The 23,964-nt window shown below is 38.9% G+C and overlaps 1 protein-coding gene across 1 annotated transcript in view; it reads right to left on the bottom strand.

Annotated features, from left to right (window-relative positions):
* The window catches only part of SRM (spermidine synthase), a 100,448-nt gene extending 78,053 nt beyond the window's left edge, over positions 1-22,395 (bottom strand). Inside the window, exons 1-2 of the mRNA XM_053691442.1 lie at positions 22,128-22,395; positions 15,314-15,434 (exon numbers count right to left, since the gene is read on the bottom strand). Coding sequence (XP_053547417.1) covers positions 15,314-15,434; positions 22,128-22,261 — 255 coding nt within the window. The 5' untranslated portion in view covers positions 22,262-22,395. The remainder of the gene's footprint in view (positions 1-15,313; positions 15,435-22,127) is intronic.
* Between the last annotated feature and the right edge of the window lie 1,569 nt (positions 22,396-23,964).

The following is a 23,964-nucleotide window of genomic DNA, read 5'->3' on the forward strand; positions in this document are numbered from 1 at the left end:
TATATATATATAGATGAGATATATATATATATAGATGAGATATATATATATATAGATGAGATATATAGATATATATATATATATATATATATATATATATATATATATATATATATATATATATATATATATATATATATATATATATATATATATATATATATAGATAGATATAGATAGATATATATATATTTATAGATATATATATATTATCTATATACACACACACACACCTCAATTTTCTGTATGTGAACATTGGAAAGTGAAATATTTACAGTAAATACAGTAAAACATTAAAGAATTATTATTTAGACACATATTATCGCTCTTTGCCGTCAAATACATGGCCATATACCTTTAGACCCTTATAAAAAATGTTTTGTTTTTTTTAAATATTAATAGGACTTTCTTTCATGTAATTAGCAAGAGTCCATGAGCTAGTGACGTATGGGATATACATTCCTACCAGGAGGGGCAAAGTTTCCCAAACCTCAAAATGCCTATAAATACACCCCTCACCACACCCACAATTCAGTTTTACAAACTTTGCCTCCGATGGAGGTGGTGAAGTAAGTTTGTGCTAGATTCTACGTTGATATGCGCTCCGCAGCAAGTTGGAGCCCGGTTTTCCTCTCAGCGTGCAGTGAATGTCAGAGGGATGTGAGGAGAGTATTGCCTATTTGAATACAGTGATCTCCTTCTACGGGGTCTATTTCATAGGTTCTCTGTTATCGGTCGTAGAGATTCATCTCTTACCTCCCTTTTCAGATCGACGATATACTCTTATATATACCATTACCTCTGCTGATTCTCGTTTCAGTACTGGTTTGGCTATCTGCTATATGTAGATGAGTGTCCTGGGGTAAGTAAGTCTTATTTTCTGTGACACTCCAAGCTATGGTTGGGCACTTTGTTTATAAAGTTCTAAATATATGTATACAAACATTTATTTGCCTTGACTCAGAATGTTCAACTTTCCTTATTTTCAGACAGTCAGTTTCATATTTGGGATAATGCATTTTGATTTATTCATTTTTTCTTACCTTCAAAAATTTGACTCTTCCCTGTGGGCTGTTAGGCTCGCGGGGGTTGAAAATGCTTCATTTTATTGCGTCATTCTTGGCGCGGACTTTTTTGGCGCAAAAATTCTTTTTCCGTTTCCGGCGTCATACGTGTCGCCGGAAGTTGCGTCATTTTTTGACGTTATTTCGCGCCAAAAATGTCGGCGTTCCGGATGTGGCGTCATTTTTGGCGCCAAAAAGCATTTAGGCGCCAAATAATGTGGGCGTCTTATTTGGCGCGAAAAAATATGGGCGTCGCTTTTGTCTCCACATTATTTAAGTCTCATTATTTATTGCTTCTGGTTGCTAGAAGCTTGTTCTTTGGCATTTTTTCCCATTCCTGAAACTGTCATTTAAGGAATTTGATCAATTTTGCTTTATATGTTGTTTTTTCTCTTACATATTGCAAGATGTCTCACGTTGCATCTGAGTCAGAAGATACTACAGGAAAATCGCTGTCAAGTGCTGAATCTACCAAAGCTAAGTGTATCTGCTGTAAACTTTTGGTAGCTATTTCTCCAGCTGTTGTTTGTATTGATTGTCATGACAAACTTGTTAAAGCAGATAATATTTCCTTTAGTAAAGTACCATTGCCTGTTGCAGTTCCCTCAACATCTAAGGTGCAGAATGTTCCTGATAATATAAGAGATTTTGTTTCTGAATCCATAAAGAAGGCTATGTCTGTTATTTCTCCTTCTAGTAAACGTAAAAAATCTTTTAAAACTTCTCTCCCTACAGATGAATTTTTAAATGAACATCATCATTCTGATTCTGATGACTCCTCTGGTTCAGAGGATTCTGTCTCTGAGGTTGATGCTGATAAATCTTCATATTTATTTAAAATGGAATTTATTCGTTCTTTACTTAAAGAAGTTCTAATTGCTTTAGAAATAGAGGATTCTGGTCCTCTTGATACTAATTCTAAACGTTTGGATAAGGTATTTAAAGCTCCTGTGGTTATTCCAGAAGTTTTTCCTGTTCCTAATGCTATTTCTGCAGTAATTTCCAAAGAATGGGATAAATTGGGTAATTCATTTACTCCTTCTAAACGTTTTAAGCATTTATATCCTGTGCCGTCTGACAGATTAGAATTTTGGGACAAAATCCCTAAAGTTGATGGGGCTATTTCTACCCTTGCTAAACGTACTACTATTCCTACGTCAGATGGTACTTCGTTTAAGGATCCTCTAGATAGGAAAATTGAGTCCTTTCTAAGAAAAGCTTATCTGTGTTCAGGTAATCTTCTTAGACCTGCTATATCTTTGGCTGATGTTGCTGCAGCTTCAACTTTTTGGTTGGAAACTTTAGCGCAACAAGTAACACATCGTGATTCTCATGACATTATTATTCTTCTTCAGCATGCTAATAATTTTATCTGTGATGCCATTTTTGATATTATCAGAGTTGATGTCAGGTTTATGTCTCTAGCTATTTTAGCTAGAAGAGCTTTATGGCTTAAAACTTGGAATGCTGATATGGCTTCTAAATCAACTTTACTTTCTATTTCTTTCCAGGGTAACAAATTATTTGGTTCTCAGTTGGATTCCATCATTTCAACTGTTACTGGTGGGAAAGGAACTTTACCACAGGATAAAAAATCTAAAGGTAAAAGCAGGGCTAATAATCGTTTTCGTTCCTTTCGTTTCAACAAAGAACAAAAGCCTGATCCTTCATCCTCAGGAGCAGTTTCAGTTTGGAAACCATCTCCAGTCTGGAATAAATCCAAGCCAGCTAGAAAGGCAAAGCCTGCTTCTAAGTCCACATGAAGGTGCGGCCCTCATTCCAGTTCAGCTGGTAGGGGGCAGGTTACGTTTTTTCAAGGAAATTTGGATCAATTCTGTTCACAATCTTTGGATTCAGAACATTGTTTCAGAAGGGTACAGAATTGGTTTCAAGATGAGACCTCCTGCAAAGAGATTTTTTCTTTCCCGTGTCCCAGTAAATCCAGTAAAAGCTCAAGCATTTCTGAAATGTGTTTCAGATCTAGAGTTGACTGGAGTAATTATGCCAGTTCCAGTTCAGGAACAGGGGATGGGGTTTTATTCAAATCTCTTCATTGTACCAAAGGAGGAGAATTCCTTCAGACCAGTTCTGGATCTAAAAATATTGAATCGTTATGTAAGGATACCAACGTTCAAAATAGTAACTGTAAGGACTATCTTGCCTTTTGTTCAGCAAGGGAATTATATGTCCACAATAGATTTACAGGATGCATATCTGCATATTCCGATTCATCCAGATCATTATCAGTTCCTGAGATTCTCTTTTCTGGACAAGCATTACCAGTTTGTGGCTCTACCGTTTGGCCTAGCTACAGCTCCAAGAATTTTTACAAAGGTTCTCGGTGCCCTTCTGTCTGTAATCAGAGAACAGGGTATTGTGGTATTTCCTTATTTGGACGATATCTTGGTACTTGCTCAGTCTTTACATTTAGCAGAATCTCATACGAATCGACTTGTGTTGTTTCTTCAAGATCATGGTTGGAGGATCAATTTACCAAAAAGTTCTTTGATTCCTCAGACAAGGGTAACCTTTCTGGGTTTCCAGATGGATTCAGTGTCCATGACTCTGTCTTTAACAGACAAGAGACGTCTAAAATTGATTGCAGCTTGTCGAAACCTTCAGTCACAATCATTCCCTTCGGTAGCCTTATGCATGGAAATTCTAGGTCTTATGACTGCTGCATCGGACGCGATCCCCTTTGCTCGTTTTCACATGCGACCTCTTCAGCTCTGTATGCTGAAGCAATGGTGCAAGGATTACACGAAGATATCTCAAACAATATCTTTAAAACCGATTGTTCGACACTCTCTAACATGGTGGACAGATCACCATCGTTTAATTCAGGGGGCTTCTTTTGTGCTTCCGACCTGGACTGTAATTTCAACAGATGCAAGTCTCACGGGTTGGGGAGCTGTGTGGGGATCTCTGACGGCACAAGGAGTTTGGGAATCTCAGGAGGTGAGATTACCGATCAATATTTTGGAACTCCGTGCAATTTTCAGAGCTCTTCAGTTTTGGCCTCTTCTGAAGAGAGAATCGTTCATTTGTTTTCAGACAGACAATGTCACAACTGTGGCATACATCAATCATCAAGGAGGGACTCACAGTCCTCTGGCTATGAAAGAAGTATCTCAAATTTTGGTTTGGGCGGAATCCAGCTCCTGTCTAATCTCTGCGGTTCATATCCCAGGTATAGACAATTGGGAAGCGGATTATCTCAGTCGCCAAACGTTGCATCCGGGCGAATGGTCTCTTCACCCAGAGGTATTTCTTCAGATTGTTCAAATGTGGGAACTTCCAGAAATAGATCTGATGGCGTCCCATCTAAACAAGAAACTTCCCAGGTATCTGTCCAGATTCCGGGATCCTCGGGCGGAGGCAGTGGATGCATTATCACTTCCTTGGAAGTATCATCCTGCCTATATCTTTCCGCCTCTAGTTCTTCTTCCAAGAGTAATCTCCAAGATTCTGAAGGAATGCTCGTTTGTTCTGCTGGTAGCTCCGGCATGGCCTCACAGGTTTTGGTATGCGGATCTTGTCCGGATGGCCTCTTGCCAACCGTGGACTCTTCCGTTAAGACCAGACCTTCTGTCACAAGGTCCTTTTTTCCATCAGGATCTGAAATCCTTAAATTTAAAGGTATGGAGATTGAACGCTTGATTCTTGGTCAAAGAGGTTTCTCTGACTCTGTGATTAATACTATGTTACAGGCTCGTAAATCTGTATCTCGAGAGATATATTATAGAGTCTGGAAGACTTATATTTCTTGGTGTCTTTCTCATCATTTTTCTTGGCATTCTTTTAGAATACCGAGAATTTTACAGTTTCTTCAGGATGGTTTAGATAAGGGTTTGTCCGCAAGTTCTTTGAAAGGACAAATCTCTGCTCTTTCTGTTCTTTTTCACAGAAAGATTGCTATTCTTCCTGATATTCATTGTTTTGTACAAGCTTTGGTTCGTATAAAACCTGTCATTAAGTCAATTTCTCCTCCTTGGAGTTTGAATTTGGTTCTGGGAGCTCTTCAAGCTCCTCCGTTTGAACCTATGCATTCATTGGACATTAAATTACTTTCTTGGAAAGTTTTGTTCCTTTTGGCCATCTCTTCTGCCAGAAGAGTTTCTGAATTATCTGCTCTTTCTTGTGAGTCTCCTTTTCTGATTTTTCATCAGGATAAGGCGGTGTTGCGAACCTCTTTTGAATTTTTACCTAAAGTTGTGAATTCCAACAACATTAGTAGAGAAATTGTGGTTCCTTCATTATGTCCTAATCCTAAGAATTCTAAGGAGAAATCGTTGCATTCTTTGGATGTTGTTAGAGCTTTGAAATATTATGTTGAAGCTACGAAATCTTTCCGTAAGACTTCTAGTCTATTTGTTATCTTTTCCGGTTCTAGAAAAGGCCAGAAAGCTTCTGCCATTTCTTTGGCATCTTGGTTGAAATCTTTAATTCATCTTGCCTATGTTGAGTCGGGTAAAACTCCGCCTCAGAGAATTACAGCTCATTCTACTAGGTCAGTTTCTACTTCCTGGGCGTTTAGGAATGAAGCTTCGGTTGACCAGATCTGCAAAGCAGCAACTTGGTCCTCTTTGCATACTTTTACTAAATTCTACCATTTTGATGTATTTTCTTCTTCTGAAGCAGTTTTTGGTAGAAAAGTACTTCAGGCAGCGGTTTCAGTTTAAATCTTCTGCTTATGTTTTTCATTAAACTTTATTTTGGGTGTGGATTATTTTCAGCAGGAATTGGCTGTCTTTATTTTATCCCTCCCTCTCTAGTGACTCTTGTGTGGAAAGATCCACATCTTGGGTAGTCATTATCCCATACGTCACTAGCTCATGGACTCTTGCTAATTACATGAAAGAAAACATAATTTATGTAAGAACTTACCTGATAAATTCATTTCTTTCATATTAGCAAGAGTCCATGAGGCCCGCCCTTTTTTTGTGGTGGTTATGATTTTGTATAAAGCACAATTATTCCAATTCCTTATTTTATATGCTTTTGCACTTTTTTATCACCCCACTTCTTGGCTATTCGTTAAACTGAATTGTGGGTGTGGTGAGGGGTGTATTTATAGGCATTTTGAGGTTTGGGAAACTTTGCCCCTCCTGGTAGGAATGTATATCCCATACGTCACTAGCTCATGGACTCTTGCTAATTACATGAAAGAAAGGACATTTTATACTAGATTTTTTGTTATAGGTGTTATGTTTAGTTTACTTGCAACTCTATGATTTATTTCTATTGCACTTGTTGCTAATATGAAAGAAATGAATTTATCAGGTAAGTTCTTACATAAATTATGTTTTTTCCCCCCAGAAAGTGTTCATACGAGTAACAGTGTATTGTAATGTATTATTGTTGTTAGGGCTGCAACTAACGATTATTTTCATAATCGATTAATCGGCCAATTATTTGTTCGATTAATCGACTAATCGGATAAAAAGAGAATCAATAATAGTTTTCTATGTTTTAAATAAAATCCACATAATGAGTGTTACAAATATAAATTTCAGACTAAAACTTTACATTAACACAACTGTTTCTTCAATTTTTAAGCAGCAGAGCACAATTTTATAATTAAACAAAACCACAAACTGTTTGAAAAGAGGTAGAATTAGAAAGAGTTAGACTATCACTGTTAATAACATTCTGTTATTCACTCTTTCAGAAACTTTGCATTGAAATGCAAACATCTCAACATGTCCACATGCTCCTGGCTAAGGCTGGTTCTCTGTTTGCAGATATATTTCCTGCAGCAGAGAAAAGGCTGTTGAGATGTATAAGTAGGGTTTTGCCAATTTCACCAAAGTGGGATATTTATCTTTGTTAGCTCTTCACCAATGCTAAGTGTTTTCTACCTTGGCAAGGGGCCTCTCAATAAAGTAACCCTTGACTTCATTCTAACATAAAAATATCTTGAATATCTATATGCAATGGTAAATAACCAGCTATAAAGTTAGGGGAAATATCTAGTCCGCTCTAAAAATAACAAATATATTCTTATAAAGGTTGAATCTGGTACATATCACAATTTATTAAAAATATAAAAAAACAATAAAAACAAAATCAAAAAGTGCTAAGTACTGTATATCAATAACAGGACAAAGCCTTACACATTTATTTATACAGTACATATAATCAGCAATAGCAAGCAATACGCTAATAATTGTGCAAACAGATAGATAATAGTGCACATCAAATTAAATAACTCCCATCAATCTAGGGGCAAGGTGTAAACAACAAGCTTGGCACTATATCATGCAAAGCATAGTTCCAAATCACCAGATTTAATATAAACAATCCAAATGATGACTATTATATCTGGGTTGCACATAAGCCAGGGGTAGTTGTAAATGTATACTGTCCTGAAAAAGTGAAAAGTAGACGTCCTTTAGGCTAAGGACATAACCATAAATAAAACACAATACCATGTGCAGGAGTTCATTGGAGTGAAGCAGCTGGTGTTGTGCACAGAACAAATTGCAAACCAACTAATCGATTAATTGATTTTGAGATTCGTTGACAACTATTTTCATAATCGATTATTATTGATTATGACGATTAGTTGTTGCAGCTCTAATTGTTGTGTATGGTACAACTTATTTTAAACCTAGCACTTCACGGGAGGTCTTCAGTCGTACTAACCAGACGTGCATTAGATTTGATTGTGCTCAAGCGAACGCATCTGCCATGATATACTAATATATTGTGTGCAAATGTTGGTGTGCTACTTGTAATCTAGCCCTTTATGGGTAACTACGTTATGAGTTCAATGCCCTTTTATGCTAATAAACTTAGAGACAAGCTGAACCTGCCCAATATTAAACTTATGTTAAGTGATAACACAGATTTTACTGCACTTACGCTACACCTGAACATAACAGACATCACATTTATTATTACTACTATACAACACTGATCATTAAAGGGATATAAAAACCCCACAAATTCTATAATGATTAAGACAGAGCATAGACTTTTAAACAACTTTCCAATTTACTTCTATTATTAAATGTGCTTCATTTTGTTTAAGGAGCAGCAATGCACTATTGCATACAAACACAGTGACTCCTTTGTTTTATTGCATGGTACACAATTATTTTTAGCTCATAAAACATAATAAAAACAATTTATGTAAGAACTTACCTGATAAATTCATTTCTTTCATGTAATTGGCAAGAGTCCATGAGCTAGTGACGTATGGGATATACAATCCTACCAGGAGGGGGCAAAGTTTCCCAAACCTCAACATGCCTATAAATACACCCCTCACCACACCCACAATTCAGTTTAACAACTAGTTAAGTAGTGGGGTGATAAAATAAAGAGTAAAAAAAAAAAAGCATACAAAAAGGAGGAACTGGAAAAATAATTGTGCTTTTATACAAAAATCATAACCACCATAAAAAGGGTGGGCCTCATGGACTCTTGCCAAAATGAAAAATGAATTTATCAGGTAAGTTCTTACATAAATTATGTTTTCTTTCATGTAGTTGGCAAGAGTCCATGAGCTAGTGACATATGGGATAGAAATACCAAAGATGTGGAAGTCCACAGAAGAGTCACTAGAGAGGGAGAGATAAAACAGCTATTTCCACTGAGAAATTAAATCCACACAATAATTAGGTTTTTCTCAACAAACAAAATCAAAAGCAGTAGAATCAAACTGAAACAGCTGCCTGAAGAACTTTTTCTACCAAAGACTGCTTCAGAAGAAGCAAATACATAAAAATGGTAAAACCAATAAAAGTATGCAAAGAAGACCAAATTACTGATTTGCAAATTTGATCAACCTATCTAGTGGGTACTTATAGAGCGTGAGGGTCTCAAGGCGCTAAGGGAAAGTGGATAGAGGGAGGATGGGTGTTCAATCGAAGAGCCAGGTTTTGAGGTTGTTTCTGAACTTTGTAAGGGAGGTGGATTGTCTGAGGTGCAGCAGGAGGGTGTTCCATGTCTTCGCTGCCATGTGGGAGAAGGACCTTCCGCCCGCTGTGGATTTGCTTATGCGGGGGATGACTGCGAGTGTTTCGTCAGCCTATCGGAGTTGTCTGGCAGGGGTGTAGAAATTTACACGGTGGTTGGTTTATTCATTCTGAAAAAGCCCAAGAAATGGCGACTGAACTAGTAAAATGAGCTGTAAATCTCTGAGGCGGAGCCTGCCCTGCCTCGAAATAAGCCTTGAAAAACAAAAGCTTTAATCAGGATGCCAAAGAAATGGCAGAGGCTTCCTAACCTTTTCTGGAACCAGAAAAATAGCAAATAGACTAGAAGTCTTCTGAAATCCTAGTAACCTCGATATAGAATTATAAAGCTCTTACAACATCCAAAGGATGTAAAGAACTTTCAAAGAATTCCTTAGGATTAGGACACAAAGGAGGAACAACAATTTCTCTACTAATGTTGTTCAAATTCACAACCTTAAGAAAAAAAGAACTTATCTAGATGAGAAAAAATATTATTATTTATTTAATCAGATAAGGAGACACACAAGAGCTGATAAATCAGAAACTCTTGTAGCAGAAGAGATAGTCAAAAGAAACACTTTCCAAGAAAGTAGATAATCTTCAAAGAAAATATAGGCTCAAAAGAAAAGAGCCTGCAACATCGTTAAACCAAATAAAACTCCAAAAAGGAGAAATTAATAAATGAACAGGATTGATACCAACCAAAGCCTGAACAGTGAATATCAGGAAGTTTAAACAAGCTTTCTGGAAAATAAAACAGAAAGAACAGAGATTTGTCCCTTCAAAAAATTTGCACACAAACTTATCCAAACCATCCTGAAAAACTGTAAAATCCTAGGAATTCTAAAAGAATTCCAAGAGAATTTATGAGAAGAATACCTGATAATACATGTTCCTTGAAACAGAGTTATAAGCCTGCAAGATAGCGATAAAAACTGAGTCGGAGAAACCTCTATGACTAAACACTAATCAATTTCCATACCCCCAAATTAGTAATTTGAGATCCTGATGGAAAAATAGCCCCTAAAACAAGAGGGCTGGCCAAAGAAAAAAGCGGCCAAGGATGGCAACTGGACATCCGAACAAGATCCACATACCAAACCTTTGAGGCCATGCTGATGCTATCAAAAACACATGACACTGTTCCAATATGATCTTGGAAATCACCTTTGGAAGAAAAGAAAAACAGAGGCGGAAAGATGTAGTCAGGTTACAAAACCAAGACACTGCTAATGCATCCATCTCCTCCACCTGAGGATCCCTGAACCTGAAAAATTGAGATAATCCACCTCCCAAATGTCTAAAATCGTAGAAATTAGACAGGAGATGAATTCCATCTAAGAACATATTCAAGATACTTCTTAATTGCCAAGGAACTATGAGTCCCTATTGTTGATTGACATATGCCACAGTTGTGGTATTGTCTGTCTGAAATAAAAAAATTAAAAAGTTCTCTCCTAAAAGAGGCCAAGCCTGAAAAGTTTCCAAACCCCTTATGCTGTCAAAAGACCCTCAGACAGCTCCCCAACCTGTAAGACTAGGATCCAAATAAGAATACAGTCCAGGAAGGATGAACAAAAGGAGGCCCCCTGAATAAAATGATAGACTAATCACCAAAACAGAGAGAGTAGCATATTAGGATTTAAAAATATCAACTGTGATATCTAAAAACAATCCCTGTATCATTGATTCAGTATGCAAAGTAAAAAGAGATCTCAGATGAAAAACGAGCAAAGGGAACCACGTCGATGCTGCAGTTATGAGACCTAAAACTTACATGCACATAGCCACTGAAAGAAAAGTTCTAGACTAAGCTAGACAGGCTAATGCCACTTACAACTGACTTTTGTCCGATAAAGACAAAGACACGAACACAGAATCCATCTAGAAACCTAAAAAGAAGTGACCATTGTCTGAGGAACCACGAAACTCTTAAGTAAATTAAATCCTCTAACTATGTCTTGAAGAAACAAAACTTAGTTGATTCATGAGGTATTACACAAAAAGAGAAGTCCATATATTTGAATACTGCTCTTTCATATGTATGTATTGGGTACTTGTAAAGTGCGTCTAATCACCCGTAAGAGACTCAAGACGCTGCTCATTTAATCGATCTCGGAAGGATGAAAGGCTGAATGGACCTCACCGGAAATCGAACCTGCAACCCTCAGGTTGCTACAGAGCTTAGCCACAGTGCATTAGCATGCTGAGCTATCTGTCTGGCTTTAAAGTGAAGGTCAATTTTGACGAATTAGTGCCAGGTTTTTAGTAATCCTATTAAAAATAAGGGCACTTTAATTCATCAAAATTGACATTTCAAGCGTTTTCTTCAAAAACTTACCTTTGAATCCTGAAAGCTGCTCCATCGATTCCCCCGGCCGTCGGAAGACTCTGCTTACGTCAGAAATGACGAATCAGACTTCTTCCAATCACGGGGTTCCCCCCAGGGGGGATCATGGCCTGAGGGAACGCTGTGATTGGATGAAGCCGGATTAGTCATTTTGGACAAAGAATAGAATGGAATAGAAACCCAAATCCTGTTCCTGCAAAAAGAACTGTCATAATCACTGCAGAAAAAAAAATATACAGAGTACACTGCAGAAAAAAAATATACAGAGTACACTGAGAAAGAAATATTCTTCCCAAAGGAGGTCTCATTATAAAAAATCTATTCAAACCCTAAGAATAATATAGAATTTGGACTGATTAATCCAAAAACAATTTAATCTGCCCCCCACCAGAAGGACTGGTTTGAGAGCCGCACCTTCATGCAGTCTAATAACTAGTAATTATAAAGAGTTTTTCTCCCAGAAGGATACAAAAAAGCGCTTCTTCAGTGCTTACACTCTGAGTTAACCAAATTAGCAGCTGATAAAAACAGTTATTATTACCCAAATAAATGGCACAATAAATTGACCTCAAAGGCCAAAGAGCTGTATTAACCCTGCCGGGAAATTAATGACCCTTGGAGTCAGTTCATTCACCAACTGATCTACATCACCGGACTAAAAGTAGAGCAGAAAAAAAACCAAAAAAAAAACTCTAAACCTCCAGAAATAGTGGAGATAAGATATTTGAAATCATAATAGATATAGTAAACATACTTAAATGAATACATCTAAAGTAAATAGAGTTATATACTTAAAGGGACACTGAACCCATTTTTTTTTTTTCTTTTGTGATTCAGATAGAGCATGACATTTTAAACAAATTCTAATTTACTCCTATTATCAAATTTTCATCAGTCTCTTGGTATCTTTATTTGAAATGCAAGTTTAGATGCCGGCCCATTTTTGGTGAACAACCTAGGTTGTCCTTGCTGATTGGTGGATAAATTCATACACCAATAAAAAGTGCTATCCAGAGTCTGAACAAAAGAAAAAAAAAAAAAAAAAAAAATTCTCTATCTGAATCGCAAAAGTAAAAAATTTGGGTTGTGTCCCTTTAAGAATCTGAAACTGCTTATGTTAACTGTTCAACAAAGATTGAGAAAACAGTAATGTCAGCCACAGATAAAGCCAAGCTAAAAATATAAAAACAGTAAGTGAATATGCTCTACTAAGGATATATTCAAATTCTAAAGAATCCTGAAACAAGTACTAATTTCCATAGAAATAGTAGTACAGTCCCAAGTGGGAATCAGAATAACCATTCTCTAGAATATAATACAGATAGTATATTAAATAGTAAAAAAACTCAAAAATGTTAAAAATCCAGATTTGAAAAGGATTAACATATTTAATAGGAGGAGGACTAAAAGATATAAATAGAAAAATTTCCTTGAAAAAAAAAAAATTTAAAAAAAATGTTCAAATAAAAAAATAAGGAGAATTTTTAACAAACTGTATGGTACAGGATTCTTTGAGACAATGAAACCTTCATCAGTAGAATAAACTTAAATATGCTATCGGTCAGAACAAAATTAATTAAATCTTAATTTTGAAAAGACCTTCGGCCAGATTACGAGTTTTGCTTTATGAGCGGCTCGGTATTAACTTGCAAATTATTGTCACCGCTCACCTCCCTATAAACGCTGCTATTACAGGTTTGCAAAAACCCAGCGTTAGCAGGCAATATGGCAATGTTGAACTCCATACCGCACTCAAATACCAGCACTGCTTTGAGCTGGTTTTACGTGCTTGTGCACGATTTCCCCATAGACATCAATGGGGAGAGCCGGCTAAAAAAAAAAGCCTAACACCTACAATAAAGGAGCATAAAGCTCTGTAACGCAGCCCCATTGATTCCTATGGGGAAAGAAAAAGTTATGTTTACACCTAACACCCTAACATAAACCCAGAGTCTAAACACCCCTAATCTGCCGCCCCTGACATCGCCGACACCTACATAACACTTATTAACCCCTAATCTGCTGCCCCCGACATCGTCGACACCTGCCTACACTTATTAACCCCTAATCTGCCGCCCCCAATGTTGCCGCCACTATACTAAAGTTATTAACCCCTAAACCTAACGTAACCCTAACACCACTAACTTTAACATAATTAATATAAATCTAAATAAAAATTACAATACCTAAATAATAATTCCTATTTAAAACTAAATTCTTACCTATAAAACAAACCCTAAGTTAGCTACAATATAACTAATAGTTATATTGTAGCTATCTTAGGTTTTATTTCACAGGCAAGTTTGTATTTATTTCAACTAGGTAGACTAGTTAGTAAATAGTTATTAACTATTTACTAGCTACCTAGTTAAAATAAATACAAATTTACCTGTAAAATAAAACCTAACCTGTCTTAAACTAACACCCAACATTACACTACAATTAAATAAGTTACATTAATTAAATACAACTAAATTACAAAAACAAACACTAAATTACACAAAATAAAAAAAAGAAATTATCAAATATTTAAACTAATTACACCTAATCTAATACCCCTATCAAAATAAAAAAGCCCACCTAAAAAAAAACAAAAAATCTAGCCTAAACTAAACTGCCAATAGCCCTTAAAAGGGCCTTTTGCGGGGCATTGCCCCAAATAAATCAGCTCTTTTACAAGTAGAAAAAAAAAATACAAACCCCCCTCAACAGTAAAACCCACCACCCACACAACCAAACCCCCCAAATAAAATCCTATCTAAAAATCCTAAGCTCCCCATTACCCTGAAAAGGGCATTTGGATGGGCATTGCCCTTTACTTAATTTTAGTGTAATGTTAGGTTTTAGTGTGAGGCAGGTTAGGTTTTATTTTACAGGTAACTATTTATTTTAGCTAGGTAGTTATTACCTAGTTAAAATACAAACTTAGCTGTGAAATAAAAATAAAACCTAAGCTAGCTACAATGTAACAGTTATATTGTAGCTAGCTTAGGTTTTATTTTACAGGTAAGAATTTATTTAGTTTTAAATAGGAATAATTTAGGTATCAATTGTAATTTTTATTTGGAATAATTTAAATTATGTTATAGTGGTGTTAAGATTACGTTAGGGTTAAACTTAGGGTTAGGTTTAGGGGTTAATAACTTTAGTATAGTGGTGGCGATTTTGGGAGCTGCAGATTGGGGGTTAATAACAGTAATGTAGGTTGCAGCGATGTTAGAGACAGCAGATTAGGGGTTAATATTTAACTAGTGTTTGCGATGCGGGGGTATGGCGGTTTAGGGGTTAATATGTAGTTTATGGGTGTTAGTGTACTTTGTAGCACTTTAGTTATGAGTTTTATGGTGCAGCTTTGTAAAGTAAAACTCATAACTACTGACTTTAATGTCACCCAAACGCATATAGCAGCCAAACCAGTACTGAAAACTATCAGCAGAGGTAATGGTATATAAGAGTATATCGCCGATCTAAAAAGGGAGGTAGGAGATGAATCCCTACGACCGATAACAGAGAAACCTTGAAAAGATTTCCTGTGAGGAAAATCATAAAATCAAAAGGCGATACTCCCTTCACATCCCTCTGACAAACACTGTACTCTAAGAGGAATTGGGCTTCAGAATGCTTAGAAGCGCTTATCAGAAGAAATCATAAAAAAACAAGCACAAAAAACTTACTTCACCACCTCCATAGGAGGCAAAGTTTCTAAAACTAAATTATGGGTGTGGTGAGGGGTGTATTTATAGGCATTTTTCAGGTTTGGGAAACTTTGCCCCCTTCTGGTAGGAAAGTATATCCCATACGTCACTAGCTCATGGACTCTTGCCAATTACATGAAAAACAATTCTTGTAGCAAGGGTGGAGTCACCGTGTTTGTACGATCATGAGAACGCACATTTCTAGCACAAACAAAAACAAATCCAGCTGCGCCTCACCTTGCGTGGGTTTGGGTGACTGCAGAGTGGCAGATTCGCTATCATCTCTTGATAGGAGAACTCATCTCGCTCTGTGCACTGTATCAGCCCGTCCAGGACCAGCACATTGCCATAAGTCTTGCTGTGGGAAATTATATTGTGGTAAATAAAACAGATTTTCTTCAACACAATTTTTTTCATTTGATAACTTTTTTCCCCTCTTCTGACTACCTTAAAGAGAAGGTAAAGTTTACCGGTTTACAATACCCCAAAGCATTTCTCAATATTAGTTAGATGTAGTCACTAACTTAGCTTTATGTTCCAGCTACATTTCCGATAATATCTAAGTTTTAAATTTGGTACCCTTTACTCAACGACTCCTCCAAGCAGCTACTTCCGTGTTCTCCTGTCTTCTCGAGCAGTCACACCCGCTGTCTACGTTGCTTGAAAGCGCGTTCACGAGGCTCTTTTGAACTGTGCATGCGCCAATTGCCCTTGATACATAGTATTCAATGAAATGCAATATTCATTGAGTACTATTCTGCCCTAGACAGCAGCTACAGAATTGCGATGCCTTTTCACAGAACAAATATCAGATAAACATTGCGCATAGAAGTATGCTTATAGCATAAGTATTAACATTGGCTACTTTGTATTAATAGTAAATCGATTGATTATATGCACATTATTAACGAGATCTCTCTAGATAGATAGATCTATCTAGATCTATATATCTATATCTAATTTTGTTTGGTGGGAAAAGGTTAGAACAAAATTGTACAAATATTTAATGAGGGATTTCATAAATACGCTATTTGAGAACATTTAATACTCCCTTTTACCACAATCGCTCTTGAATTAGATTTGGCAAGTAGTATTTGAAGATAACACCTACAGAGCATGCGCGTCTCATGGAGAAGAAAGTAGGCTAATACAGCTTCAACGCATGCGCCTTACACTGGCGTGACGTTGCAAGTAATGGACTGAACCACCAGGGGGGGCAAAGAGCATTGGAGGATAGAATTTCACTAACCTGTCAATTTAACAAAATAGCCGGCGGAAGAAATAATTTTATCGTCGGCTGTTTGAAAGGTAAGAAACAGCATTATATAATACAAATAAATTTAATTTACAGACAGAAAAGGTAGAAACTAAATAAGTTACTACACAAAAGAGAGATCTCAGCACATCATTTTATTTCAAGATACAAATGTCAAAATATTCCATATGCAAATGGTTAGCCACAGTGCCTTACTAATAGTGCATATACATTATAAACAAAGTATCTGCATAAGCAAAGAAATATATAAACAGATGAACCATTCAGTGTACTTTAAGAACGGAAATTGCTTTGCAGACCTAAAGACTACTTGCAAGCAGGAGCTAGTTTAAACTGTGTACATTAACATGGCAACACCTCCACTAGAGGGTGGCTTCGCAGATTGCGAAAAACGGCCACCATAGTGATCCGAGGGGATCTATGCCTGTTAATATTACCTCTATTAATATAGGTTAAATGATTGCACGTATAATTAGATGCAACTATAACAATTATATACAGATGCCCCAGCAAGCTTTAAGGTAAAACAGACTAAGGGGTATGTACAACTCCTCTTTCAGAGGACACCACTATATTGAATAGTACTTGGTGCCATGAAAATAAAGCATGTAAAAGGATCTATGTAAACCCCAAAAAGTGAGTCTAAATATTACCATAAAAAAACAAGGGTAATGGTACAGTGTTAGCAATCAGCAGAAAACACAGTTAATTTATCAAATTGTTCAAGCATGGTATTTTGAACAAACAAACATCATGAATTGTATAGGGACTTCTGACGTAGGCATTGAAAAATGAAGAGAGGCAGAACTCGCTGCCGTTATAAACCAGTTCAAATAGGATACGCTAAGAATTTATTTCCTTCTGTGAGGCATGTGTACATATACTGCTTATTAAGCGTATGTCCTTAGACAAATTTCCTCCATGTGTTTTTACCAACGGTCAAAAGTCCGAGACTGTCCACAAAGTACAAGGAGTGAACAGGGTCACCGTGCTTTAATATGAACTTACAAGAGGCTTATTACCCTCCGTGTCACCATCTCTCGGTTCCAAAGTTCATCTTGAAGTAGGCACGGCTACTTGTAACAAAGTGTGTAACAAACAAAGTTCCTCCTTTTACTACTGCAAAACTGGAAACAATGTTACCATCCGGTTGGTCTAGAACAGAGCAACCCGCTCTGCGTACATCTCTGCCGAGGCGCGTTTCACCCCCCACGTGACTGCATAGTCATAGGGGTTTCCTCAGGGCTAAAACGTTTTTGCTCTGTTCTAGACCAACCGGATGGTAACATTGTTTCCAGTTTTGCAGTAGTAAAAGGAGAAACTTCGTTTGTTACACACTTTGTTACAAGTAGCCGTGCCTACTTCAAGATGAACTTTGGAACCGAGAGATGGTGACACGGAGGGTAATAAGCCTCTTGTAAGTTCATATTAAAGCACAGTGACCCTGTTCACTCCTTGTACTTTGTGGAAAGTCTCGGACTTTTGACCGTTGGTAAAAACACATGGAGGAAATTTGTCTAAGGACATACGCTTAAATGAGCGCTTAATAAGCAGTATATGTACACATGCCTCACAGAAGGAAATTCTTAGCGTATCCTATTTGAACTGGTTTATAACAGCAGCGAGTTCTGCCTCTCTTGACATTTTTCAATGCCTATGTCAGAAGTCCCTATACAATTCATGATCTTTGTTCAAAATACCATGCTTGAACAATTTGATAAATTAACTTTGTGTTTTCTGCTGATTGCTAACACTGTACCATTACCCTTGTTTTATTATGGTAATATTCAGACTCACTTTTTGGGGTTTACATAGATCCTTTTACATGCTTTATTTTCATGGCACCAAGTACTATTCAATATAGTGGTGTCCTCTGAAAGAGGAGTTGTACATACCCCTTAGTCTGTTTTACCTTAAAGCTCGCTGGGGCATCTGTATATAATTGTTATAGTTGCATCTAATTATACGTGCAATCATTTAACCTATATTAATAGAGGTAATATTAACAGGCATAGATCCTCACAGTTTAAACTAGCTCCTGCTTGCAAGTAGTCTTTAGGTCTACAAAGAAATTTCCGTTCTGAAAGTACACTGAATGGTTCATCTGTTTATATATTTCTTTGCTTATGCAGATGCCTTGTTTATAATGTATATGCACGATTAGTAAGGCACTGTGGCTAACCATTTGCATATGGTGTATTTTGACATTTGTATCTTGAAATAAAATGGATGTGCTGAGATCCGTCATTTGTGTAGTAAATTATTTAGTTCCTACCTTTTCTGTCTGTAAATTAAATTTATATGTAACTTAACCTCTTAAGGACATATGACGGAATTTTTCCGTCATAAAACAATTGAGCAAACTGAAAGCTGTGTCCTTAAAGGGTTAAGGGACTGCACACTGATCCTTCGTATAAGGTTTAAGAAACTAAACATTTTTTTATAGCTAAACTCCCTAACAACAGTGTATATCTCTTATGTAATAGAATATAAGAAAAATAATGAATTATACTCGGCCTCCTTTTAAAAATACTACAATATGGCGTTAACGAGTCTGGTCAACTTTACCTTCACTTTAAAGGTGCATTGCAGTGAACATCACTACATAATTTGTTAGAGCACGTTTTTGCACTACTTGTGGAAATTTGTGGGCACTTAATGTCCCCCAAACTCATACTGAGACGTTATCTTAAAGGGACAGTCTAGTCAAAATTAAACTTTCATGATTCAGATAGGGCATGCAATTTTAAACAACTTTCCAATTTACTTCTATTGTCTAATTTGCTCAGTTCTTTAGCTATCCTTTGTTGAAGAAATAGCAATGCACATGTGTGAGCCAATCACACAAGGCCTCTATGTGCAGCAACCAATCAGCAGCTACTGAGCATATCTAGATATGCTTTTCAGTAAGTGATATCAAGAAAATGAAGCATATTAGATAATAGAAGTAAATTAGAAAGTGGTTTTAAATGACATGCTCTTTCTAAATCACGAAAGAAAAAAATTGGGTTTCATGTCCCTTTAAGTAAACAAAGGGGTCTATATTACCCTATGAGCCCTGGGTTTAGTGTGTCATGTGAATGTTATTTTTACTTCACTCAAGTCATAGATAACACACCCGGGGATCAGATCTCCCCCACCCCAGGGAAGCACGCTCAGAAATAGTATCACTTGCTACAACGTCTTTAGCAGTAGAGGATGGGTTCTAGCCTCACTGGGTTGTATTCCTGCACACAGATCTGGGTCGACAACCAACACTGAGAATTAATTTCAGAAAACAGCAATAATATGGGAGGATACACTGTACCATTAAACAAAAAGGGGCTTCTATTTGATATCTATGAAACCCAAATGCACCAAGGATGTTTGAGTTTCAAATCCCTTTAAAGTGAAAGTAAACTTGAGCATACTCGCTTACGTCATAGGATAGAATTTAACAAATTAGTGAGACTTTCTTGAAATTTATACTATATACTGATATTCTGAGATTTTTACCTTTTAATGATATATCGATAAGCCCCTCCGCCCGCCATATTGCTCAATTAATTGACAGATGACGAACCTGCAATCTACTAATCGTTGTTCTCCGCTGGGGCGTGACGTTTATGCAAAGGGACTGAATGCCCCAGGGGGAAAACGATTAGTGGATTGCATTATAAGAGGTGCAGGAGCGCGTGCACACACACACACACATAAGAGGTGCAGGAGCGCGCGCACACACACATTATAAGAGGTGCAGGAGCGCGCGCACACACACATTATAAGAGGTGCAGGAGCGCGCGCGCACACACATTATAAGAGGTGCAGGAGCGCGCGCGCACACACACACATTAGAGGTGCAGGAGCGCGCGCACACACACATTATAAGAGGTGCAGGAGCGCGCGCACACACACATTATAAGAGGTGCAGGAGCGCGCGCACACACACATTATAAGAGGTGCAGGAGCGCGCGCACACACACATTATAAGAGGTGCAGGAGCGCGCGCACACACACATTATAAGAGGTGCAGGAGCGCGCGCACACACACATTATAAGAGGTGCAGGAGCGCGCGCACACACACACATTATAAGAAGTGCAGGAGCGCGCGCACACACACATTATAAGAGGTGCAGGAGCGCGCGCACACACACATTATAAGAGGTGCAGGAGCGCGCGCACACACACACATTATAAGAGGTGCAGGAGCGCGCGCACACACACACATTATAAGAGGTGCAGGAGCGCGCGCACACACACACATTATAAGAGGTGCAGGAGCGCGCGCACACACACACATTATAAGAGGTGCAGGAGCGCGCGCACACACACACATTATAAGAGGTGCAGGAGCGCGCGCACACACACACATTATAAGAGGTGCAGGAGCGCGCGCACACACACACATTATAAGAGGTGCAGGAGCGCGCGCACACACACATTATAAGAGGTGCAGGAGCGCGCGCACACACACATTATAAGAGGTGCAGGAGCGCGCGCACACACATTATAAGAGGTGCAGGAGCGCGCACACACACATTATAAGAGGTGCAGGAGCGCGCGCACACACATTATAAGAGGTGCAGGAGCGCGCGCACACACACACATTATAAGAGGTGCAGGAGCGCGCGCACACACACACATTATAAGAGGTGCAGGAGCGCGCGCACACACACATTATAAGAGGTGCAGGAGCGCGCACACACACATTATAAGAGGTGAAGGAGCGCGTGCACACACACACATTATAAGAGGTGCAGGAGCGCGCACACACACATTATAAGAGGTGAAGGAGCGCGCGCACACACACACATTATAAGAGGTGCAGGAGCGCGCGCACACACACATTATAAGAGGTGCAGGAGCGCGCGCACACACACATTATAAGAGGTGCAGGAGCGCGCGCACACACACATTATAAGAGGTGCAGGAGCGCGCGCACACATTATAAGAGGTGCAGGAGCGCGCGCACACATTATAAGAGGTGCAGGAGCGCGCGCACACATTATAAGAGGTGCAGGAGCGCGCGCACACATTATAAGAGGTGCAGGAGCGCGCGCACACATTATAAGAGGTGCAGGAGCGCGCGCACACATTATAAGAGGTGCAGGAGCGCGCGCACACATTATAAGAGGTGCAGGAGCGCGCGCACACACACACATTATAAGAGGTGCAGGAGCGCGCGCACACACACACATTATAAGAGGTGCAGGAGCGCGCGCACACACACACATTATAAGAGGTGCAGGAGCGCGCACACACACACATTATAAGAGGTGCAGGAGCGCGCACCTACACATTATAAGAGGTGCAGGAGCGCGCACCTACACATTATAAGAGGTGCAGGAGCGCGCACCTACACATTATAAGAGGTGCAGGAGCGCGCACCTACACATTATAAGAGGTGCAGGAGCGCGCACCTACACATTATAAGAGGTGCAGGAGCGCGCACCTACACATTATAAGAGGTGCAGGAGCGCGCACCTACACATTATAAGAGGTGCAGGAGCGCGCACCTACACATTATAAGAGGTGCAGGAGCGCGCACCTACACATTATAAGAGGTGCAGGAGCGCGCACCTACACATTATAAGAGGTGCAGGAGCGCGCACCTACACATTATAAGAGGTGCAGGAGCGCGCACCTACACATTATAAGAGGTGCAGGAGCGCGCACAAACACATTATAGGCGGTGCAGGAGCGCGCACAAACACATTATAGGCGGTGCAGGAGCGCGCACAAACACATTACACACATTTAAGTGGTGCCAGGGCGCACACGCTGCTGCTTGTTACCTCTTGAAGACCAGGATGTCCTGGAAGTTGGAGCGCTTGTGGTACAGCACGTCCTCCACCTGCAGAGACATGGCCTGCCCAGGCCATAGGCTACAAGTCTCCCGGAACCAGCCTTCCTGGACCGGCAGCTCCATGCTGACTGACCCGCAGCACCACTCACACTGGCCTGCTGCCTCCAGTACGCCCAGCGACCAATCAGCGTGCGGGATGGACGGGGCCTCGGTGACAGCAGGCTAGGTACCCTCGCCACGTGGTATGAGGGATAGTGGGTTTTCGGGCACGTGACGTGCAGCTGAATACGGATGCGAACATTATTTTTGTGGGCAATTACATGAGATGGTATAGGAGGCGGCCATCTTTGTTATGGGCGTTTAAATAGACCATTACATACAGGGCCAGGTGTGGTTAGTTATGCACGTGTGGCGCTATTGTGCGCAGTCTACGGTCCCAGCAGACATAATATGTATCATCATCATCAGCTGGACACTGAACTCTTACAGTTACTTTATGTATCCTGTCAGCTGCCTCATTCCTAAATCCCACAAGGTGTAAAAATATAACATTGTTAGTGTAGGGCAGTGGTTTGTCACCCATTTTATAGCAAGTACCTCATCAGGCATAATTTTTTGTCCTAAGTACCACAAAATGCACATAAATATTATTAACAAAAATAAGTGAAATGCCCCATAATGTGGGTAAAAGATAATGAAAGGGCACTGAGCACCCCTTACCAAAGCTCCAGGTACCCAGGGGTCCATGTACCACAAGTTGAGAAACCAGGATGTAGGGTATCTGTACTAGGTACTGGTGTGGCTATGGGAGTGGGACCCAGGCAGTTTGAGGTTGTATATGAGGAGCTTGTGGTCATCACTGAAAGCTCATTATTCCTGCTGCAACACTAATGAAAAAGGGAGTAGGTTTTCTTTTTCTCTGTACAGCAGTGCCATATCACATACCTCACTGCAAGACTGGCAAGTTCTTAGCATCAGATGTGTAGAAACAGCGCAGAGTCAGATACTTCTGACACCATGTTTCAGGTGGTGTAAATAATAACAGTATAAGGCATTAGTGTACACATACCCCCCCCCCCCCAACTGTCCCGATTTTAGGGGTTGTCAGGTAATATTACCTGTTTCACATGCACTCATTCACTTCATATCACATATAATGTTAAAAACTGCTTTAATTCAGCACCACTCGTAATGTTGCTAAACATTTAACATTATATTTTATTTTTCTTTGTCTGCTCTTGTCTGTAAAATCTGTGATTTAGAGATACTTCCTTTTTTTCTCTGACCATAACGTTCATTTAAAGACATATGTCTGACCACAAGGCTCAACTGAAGACACATGACCCATATGTTGTATACATTATCTTCTGTAATCACAAACGTTCATTTTCCTGTCACCTTCCTCAAACGCATATTATATTATGTTATGTCATGCCATACTATGCTAAATACTAAATGGGGTCATGGGGCCATAAGGTGATTTGTTTAACCAATGGTAATTTGTTACGTATAGGATGTCTGCATGTAACTATGCCTATTTAAACAAGTGTCATGACTCATAATAAATGAGCATTACTGATGACAACCTGCCTGGTGTATTATTTCTGTAATTGTTCCCGGAATTCCGAAGATCCTTGTTTTTCCAAGACTCAGCATTGCAAACTGTTTTTTTTCCTGGGAAGAATCCTCGTTGTGCCCAACAGGGGTCTGTCCCCCTGTCCCGGGTTGCTAGCCATCTGTCCCGATTTGTCCCAGGCATAAAAAAATATATATATATTTTTTTAAAATTCTGTTGGGCCCATACTCAGAAGCAGCTGGCTTTGCTC

This window comes from Bombina bombina, chromosome 8 (genome assembly GCF_027579735.1).
Source record: "Bombina bombina isolate aBomBom1 chromosome 8, aBomBom1.pri, whole genome shotgun sequence".
Classification (NCBI taxonomy): Eukaryota; Metazoa; Chordata; class Amphibia; order Anura; family Bombinatoridae; genus Bombina; species Bombina bombina.